At 37.6% G+C, this 8384-nt stretch overlaps 1 protein-coding gene across 1 annotated transcript in view; it reads left to right on the top strand.

Moving 5' to 3' along the window:
• Window positions 1-7652, top strand: part of COL5A3 (collagen type V alpha 3 chain) — a 280312-nt gene extending 272660 nt beyond the window's left edge. Inside the window, 4 exon segments of the mRNA XM_073654124.1 lie at window positions 2390-2502; window positions 2831-2899; window positions 2992-3225; window positions 4000-7652. Coding sequence (XP_073510225.1) covers window positions 2390-2502; window positions 2831-2899; window positions 2992-3225; window positions 4000-4146 — 563 coding nt within the window. The 3' untranslated portion in view covers window positions 4147-7652.
• Window positions 7653-8384: the final 732 nt, after the last annotated feature.

Here is an 8384-nt window from a genome sequence, read left to right as displayed (position 1 = left end):
TAGGTGGGATATATGGAGTAATGGGGGAGATATAGGGGAGGATATATGGAGTAATAGGAGGAGATATAGGGAGGATATATGGAGTAATAGGAGGAGATATAGGGAGGATATATGGAGTAATGGGAGTAGATATAGGAAGGATATATGGAGTAATAGGAGGAGATATAGGGAGGATATATGGAGTAATAGGAGGAGATATAGGGAGGATATATGGAGTAATAGGAGGAGATATAGGGAGGAATTATGGAGTAACAGGAGGAGATATAGGAAGGATATATGGAGTAATAGGAGGAGATATAGGGAGGATATATGGAGTAATAGGAGGAGATATAGGGAGGATATATGGAGTAATAGGAGGAGATATAGGGAGGATATATGGAGTAATAGGAGGAGATATAGGTGGGATATATGGAGTAATAGGAGGAGATATAGGGAGGAATTATGGAGTAACAGGAGGAGATATAGGGAGGATATATGGAGTAATAGGAGGAGATATAGGGAGGATATATGGAGTAATAGGAGGAGATACAGGGAGGATATATGGAGTAATAGGAGGAGATATAGGGAGGATATATGGAGTAATAGGAGGAGATATAGGGGAGGATATATGGAGTAATAGGAGGAGATATTGGGAGAATATATGGAGTAATAGGAGGAGATATAGGGGATGATACATGGAGTAATAGGAGGAGATATAGGGAGGATATATGGAGTAATAGGAGGAGATATAGGGAGGATATATGGAGTAATAGGAGGAGATATAGGGAGGATATATGGAGTAATAGGAGGAGATATAGGTGGGATATATGGAGTAATAGGAGGAGATATAGGGAGGAATTATGGAGTAACAGGAGGAGATATAGGGTGGATATATGGAGTAATAGGAGGAGATATAGGGAGGATATATGGAGTAATAGGAGGAGATACAGGGAGGATATATGGAGTAATAGGAGGAGATATAGGGAGGATATATGGAGTAATAGGAGGAGATATAGGGGATGATACATGGAGTAATAGGAGGAGATATAGGGAGGATATATGGAGTAATAGGAGGAGATATTGGGAGAATATATGGAGTAATAGGAGGAGATATAGGCGATGATACATGGAGTAATAGGAGGAGATATAGGGAGGATATATGGAGTAATAGGAGGAGTTATAGGGAGGATATATGGAGTAATAGGAGGAGAGATAGGGAGGATATATGGAGTAATAGGAGGAGATATAGGGAGGATATATGGAGTAATAGGAGATATAGGGGGATATATGGAGTAATAGGGGGAGATATAGGGAGGATATATGGAGTAATAGGGGGAGATATAGGAAGGATATATGGAGTAATAGGAGGAGATATAGGGAGGATATATGGAGTAACAGGAGGAGATATAGGGAGGATATATGGAGTAATAGGAGGAGATATAGGGAGGATATATGGAGTAATAGGAGGAGATACAGGGAGGATATATGGAGTAATAGGAGGAGATATAGGGAGGATATATGGAGTAATAGGAGGAGATATAGGGGATGATACATGGAGTAATAGGAGGAGATATAGGGAGGATATATGGAGTAATAGGAGGAGATATTGGGAGAATATATGGAGTAATAGGAGGAGATATAGGGGATGATACATGGAGTAATAGGAGGAGATATAGGGAGGATATATGGAGTAATAGGAGGAGTTATAGGGAGGATATATGGAGTAATAGGAGGAGAGATAGGGAGGATATATGGAGTAGTAGGAGATATAGGGGGATATATGGAGTAATAGTTAGGGGATATATGGAGTAATAGGGGGAGATATAGGGAGGATATATGGAGTAATAGGGGGAGATATAGGGAGGATATATGGAGTAATAGGGGGAGATATAGGGAGGAATTATGGAGTAACAGGAGGAGATATAGGGAGGATATATGGAGTAATAGGAGGAGATATAGGGAGGATATATGGAGCAATAGGAGGAGATATAGGAGGATATATGTAGTAATAGGAGGAGATATAGGGAGGATATATGGAGTAATAGAAGGAGATATAGGGAGGATATATGGAGCAATAGAGGAGGAGATATAGGAGGATATATGTAGTAATAGGAGGAGATATAGGGAGGATATATGGAGTAATAGAAGGAGATATAGGGAGGATATATGGAGCAATAGGAGGAGATATAGGGAGGATATATGGAGTAATAGGAGGAGATATAGGGAGGATATATGGAGTAATAGGAGGAGATATAGGAGGATATATGGAGTAATAAGAGGATATATATGGAGTAATACAGTATAAAAGTGAATTTAGATGTTTTTTGGGTATTAGTAAGGATAACAGAAAAAGGAGGAAAAATTGTAAAAAGTGTTACATATGGTATTTTGTGTAATTTTGTCATCTTAGGTGAATACTGGATTGATCCAAACCAAGGTTGTAATAGAGACGCCTTTAAGGTCTTCTGCAATTTTACAGCTGGTGGAGAAACTTGCTTATACCCTGACAAAAAGTTTGAGTCGGTAAATATAATAAAAAAAAAATGTTTTGGATAGCTTCACACCTCCAATGAGGCTGTTACAGTACATTTTACATGTTGGTAAAAGTTAGGGTTTTAAGATGGCCCTGAAATTTTAAGACACTGTGACTGCACTTGACAGATAACACGGCACATGAGTGCTGCTGACTTTGCCAATGGCTAATAAATAGAAACTGACCCTGTATTTTTTTGATTAGCAACTGAACTTGTCCTAACTTGATAAAGATGTGGCATCTAAAGCTCAATTTTTTTTGTTCTGTAGATCTTCTTCTTGATTCTATTATCCGATTTTATTGTTCTCGTTTCACCAGGTTAAAGTTGCAGCGTGGAGCAAGGAGACCCCAGGAGATTGGTACAGCACTTTCAAAAGAGGAAAGAAGGTAATTTTTTTTTCTATTCCTGACATTTTTTTACACAGATCTTTCTCTACCTTTTACATATTAAGTACAAATGTCCATCGCAATTCCCACAGTTCCAGTACATCGATGCGGACAGTAATCCCGTCCACGTGGTGCAGATGACATTCCTAAAGCTACTGAGTGCTGTAGGCCATCAAACCTTCACTTATCATTGTCAGCAGTCCGTGGGATGGTTTGATTTGTCAAAGGGAAACCATGAACGGTCTATAAAGTTGAGGGCCGACAACGAAGAGACGCTTTCCTATAGCCGAACACCACAGCTAAAAGCGTTATATGATGGCTGTCAAGTAAGTATGAAATGTCGCAATTGGGATTACGAGATTAGGATTTTATTTAGAAAGTTTTAACAAAATCACCTTCTCGTCTCAAAATTTAGAACTATACCTGTCAAACAAGTCATAAAATGCTACCCCACCAACATCCTCGATTCTTATTTATGTTATGGCTTTCTGACAGTAAAAGAAAAGTTGTAATACTGTAAAGTCTATGATTCTATTAGAAACAATGGGATGAAACTGAAAGGGAGAAGATACAGATTAGATATTAGAAGAAACTTTTTGACAGTGAGGGTGATCAATGAGTGGAACAGGCGGCCACGAGAGGTGGCGAGTTCTCCTTCAATGGAAGTCTTCACACAGAGGCTGGACAGACATCCGTCTGAGATGGTTTAGTGAATCCAGCATTGAGCAGGGGGTTGGACACGATGACCCTGGAGGTCCCCTCCAACTCTAACATTCTAGGATTCTATCAATACTACTATGTATGAAGTTGAAAAAAATACAAATTTTCATACATTTCTTTCAAACAAGATTGCTTTGGAGAACTTCGAACAATACATCGACTTTAGACGTTAGCTTGATGATGATCAGAACTTTTAGTATCTTTCCAAAATCAAAAGTCAAGGGGCCATATTACTCTTAGCTTAACTAAACTATTTGTTGAATCTGTCTTTAGATTTACCAGTTTCTTGTACAAAAACTTAAAATAAGATATTGTCGATTACAACAGTGAACAGAAACTTTAGCAGTCATCATATCTAATGCTTCATCTTCTCATTACAGTATCGTAAAGGTGTGGAGCAAACTGTGCTTGAGATCAACACCTACAAGGTGGAAAATCTACCCCTCAGGGACGTTGCCGTCAGCGATTTTGGAGAAAGCAGTCAGAAGTTTGGCTTTGAGCTTGGGCCAGTCTGCTTTAACGGCTAGTGAAAAACATAAATGAAAGACTGCCCCAAAAAAATTTCCTCTTCCAGAAAAAGGAACTTTAGTTTCACGGCAAACAAACTAAAAAAAAAAATCCATTGGTCACCGATTGAAAAAGATTCATCCATGTGATTTTATTTTTATGTTATATATTTTTGATTTGTTAACTGCAGGGGATTCTAGATGTGTTTTTCCAGCGAGGGTCCACACTTGTAGGGTTACAATACTAAACATACGTGGTTATTGCTTCAAAGACCTGGATGGACAACATGCAACCTAATTTTAAAGTCATCGGCACGATGGTCACTGTACAGTACTGCGGTCACATTTGGTATATGCAATTACTTCTGCTCACTCTACAAGATTATCCCTCTCGAAAATCTGAAGCACTCCTGGTTTTGCACTGGAGCGTAATGGTCCTATCAGGATGTTTCCTTTGATGCCCCAGTCACAGAACTTGCTGCAATAAGGTGATCCGATTGCCTTCAGAAGCCATCAGTCATACACTGAATGTTTCCTGTATCTAATCTGACAGTGACACCAGTTGTATATCTAATCAGAGTCCCCAAATTTGCAGAGATTTAATAGGTTAGTGACATCTACCTCAAGTAACAGAAATTGCTCCAGAGGCTCACCGTAAGAGGAACTGGTGTCACTGACCACATTGACGTTAATGTACTGTATATTTTTGTGTATAGTTTTTAAACTCCATATTAATCTTTAAAGATGGGCTCTGTGTATTAAGGTAAAGGAAAAAATATTTAATTATACTTCTTCATACTGTTCCCTACTGTCATAGTTAACTCTGATCAATACTTAAGTCAACCATGCCTAATCCTCTTAACCTTGATGGTAATAACAAATCTAGATATCTCTCAAAATATAGTTAATCTTTTAGTTGGATTCAATAACTGCTCAATATACTATCAAGTCTTTTGGGTCCACGACTTTTTTTCCAAATGTTTTCTCTGGTCTTGACTTCTCAAAAACTCTTTGAGAGTATTCTTTTGACAATTACAGTGTTTGCTTTGACACATAGAGTCGTTTAGTATATAGAGAGTTAGCTAAGTAACCCCACCCTTAACTAATCTGCACAAAAGGGGTCTTTAGGTGCTCAATCTGTAGTCAAGACCGTCTTGTTTGGTTAAGGCTAGGCCTGGTAAAGTCCTGATTTTCTGGGGCGAAAACGTGCTCTAACGAGTTAACTTAATCTGTATAATGAAACGTCTCCAGAAGACCTCATCTTTTAGAAGTCAACTCCTGATCTAGATCCGAGTTTTAATTCTCTTAACACTCTTCTTCGAAAAGACCCCTCTTCAGAAGACCCTTTTTCACTGAAAATTTAGGTGTTGACCTGATCTGGGTCGAACAGTGCTGTAGCGAGTTAACTTAATATGTATAATGAAACGTCTCCAGAAGACCACATCTTTTAGAAATCAACTTCTGATCTAGATCAGAGTTTTAATGGCATAATTCCTCTTCTTCAAAAAGACCCCTTTTCTAAAGACCTTTTTTCACAGCAAATTTAGGTGTTGACCTTCCCTAGATTGAAAAGTGATGTAATGAGTTAACTTATTATGTATAATAAAATTCCTCCAGAAGACCACATCTTTTAGAAGTCAACTCCTGATCTAGATCAGAATTTGAATTCACTTATCCCTTTTCTTTCAACAGACCCCACTTCAGAAGAGAATTTTTTCACTGCAAATTTGGGTATTGACCTCAAAGAGGTTTCATTGTATTTTGAGTCTAAAATGGGGCTTCCTTAACAGTAATAAAGAAGAGTTTTGGGGACATAATAGATAAGGAGCACAACAACATAACCTCAAATGTCAATGTTGGCCATCAAGACGGCATACAAAAAAATTCCAAAGATAATAAACGAGGTAGAAGAGGAATAGGTGTTTCTCTGCCTAATATTCTATGTATTAAATTTGCATGTATTTTACTCATGTGTTCGGTAATGATTCAATTATTCTTACTACTAGTAACGAGCCTGTGTCAGCAAGTACATAATACACACTACTGATCGAGGTGTCAGGATTACATTATAATCCAGTGCCAGAGAAAAGACAAATTTTTCCCAATAAGAATTTCAAGTATTATGGTTAACAACCCAACACCGATGCAGTCATTGATACATTCAGCAGTATCCAAATCAAATCAGACGAGTTGGCCTCAGGTCAACGTATCCACTCCAATGGAACTGTTGACTTTACGTTCCAAAAAATATATGGTCATTCTATTGTGGACAATGATAGGTATCTGTACATTTCTTGCAATTTATTTATGAATCGGTATGTGAACAAATGCAATATATGTAACAAACAGAGAGACAGAACCAAAGGACCAGCAAAAAAAAAAAAGTGCTGTCAAGTTCTGTCCCCTTTTATGGTGCTCGAATATAAAACAGAACACTAGCTTTACGTAGGAAAACTATAGCTAAAATATTTATTACAAAAACATTTGGGAATAAGAGCCTCCAGTATTTTCCATCAAGACATTATTCTATAAATCTTGCTGCTCAGGAAACCCCAAAAAAGTTAAATAATCTTTCTTAAAAATGAATTTTGTACTACCAGGTATCAGTAAGTTCTATGTACAAGCTGCATTCACAATCTGGCATCCAAAATCCTGGATCTCATTTGACTCTGTAAAGGCCAATGTGTATATACCCTTAAAACAACACAGTGTTATGTATGAAATGAATGATTTAGCTATAGGTTTCCTTTCCAAAGATCTAACGACAACAATATGAGTTAAAACTGTCCTTCAAGGAGTTATCACTCTCTTTGACCCACAAAACCAAGTTCCATAGAAAAAGGGACCGTAGTGGGGGTATACATAGACCCCTAATAATGTAACCTTATTAATCCTAGTGACCATAAAAAGAAAGACGTGTCAGTTGGTGAGACATCTACTATGTAGTTTATTGACCCATACTGATACTTAAGGTCCTTTTACATAGGCATATGAACAAGATGCAACAGTTCATATAAAACCCCTTACATTATTGGCAAAGCACAACCACCTTTTGCAAGATCAATGACAAACGAGTGTTATCATGTGTCGTCTGATCGCTGAGCCTTTTTAAATTGATCGGGAATGAGTACATGGGCTATTAACTTCTTTGGATATCCAGGATGGGAAGTAAAATTTAAACTACTGTGCTAATCTAAACAAAAAAAAATAAAGTAAAAAGAAAAAAAAATTAAACCAAAAAAACAATGATCATTTCTCTTTTATCGGATGCAGTTTTTTTAATGAATTCATTGTTGCTACGTGATCTGGAAAGCTAGTACTGTGATTGGCTCTGCTGCCTCTTATTGAACAGACCACAGACAACTGTTTTATCTTGTTCCGTGATTAAATATGTTGCTACTAATTACTGACCAAAATGCAATTTTTTTTTTTTTTTTTATAAAAATAAAACAAACGTTTTATATGGTGCTAGAACGATTATACCAAATTTGTATTATAAGAATAAAAAAGATTTTAAATTAACATTTCATGACTGTTAATGTGTGATATTTGGGTAGGCTAAAATGACCAGCGACTGATCCACTTTATTGGGGAGGGGCATGAACAACCTGATTTCATTGGGAATAAGCCAAAGGGTAGTTCAAATTTTTGTTAAGTCTGAAAGCCACTACAATGGACAGTTTGTCTATGTTCACAAGTGGCGGGTTTTTTTCCTGCACAAAAGAAGCTCTTTTTACAGTACAAATGGATAAAAAAAGACCACTGCATGACTGAAAAAGGTCATTTATTTGCAAAACAAAACAGACAAAAATGTGTGAAAAAGGCCTAAGGCCGTGCCATTACCGATCCTCTGCTGCCCTTAGCCTGCCGTTTCTCCAGTCCCCGCTGGTCTCTATTTCCTGGTCCCATCCTGATACACGGGAAATGTCCAGTCAGCCAATCATAAACTGAAGGGGGTCAGAGATCGACTCAGCCCTCTAAAAATAATTTTTAACTTCCCTAAAAGGGTTGTCTTCTTTAGAGTAAAAATTCTGTATTAATAAGAGGGGCCTCGGCTCAGAACAGGCAAAGTTTTCCAACAAATTACAACTCATCCCAGTGGTCTCAATAGAGGGGGTAGCTGTGTGACCCTTCAAAGAAGTAGGGAATCTCCAAAGTAGAGGAGCCTGTTAGTGACAAATTTCTCCTGTAATCAAATATTCACCACTTCTTATAGGCTCTTGTGGTGTTCTTTTAGTTTGATTTAAAAAAATAATAAA

This window comes from Phyllobates terribilis, unplaced genomic scaffold (assembly GCF_046119375.1).
Source record: "Phyllobates terribilis strain yellow unplaced genomic scaffold, ASM4611937v1 Scaffold_11__3_contigs__length_659146591, whole genome shotgun sequence".
Taxonomy (NCBI): Eukaryota; Metazoa; Chordata; class Amphibia; order Anura; family Dendrobatidae; genus Phyllobates; species Phyllobates terribilis.
The sequence above is the reverse complement of the archived record's forward strand: the minus strand, read 5'-3'. Positions and strand labels throughout refer to the sequence as shown.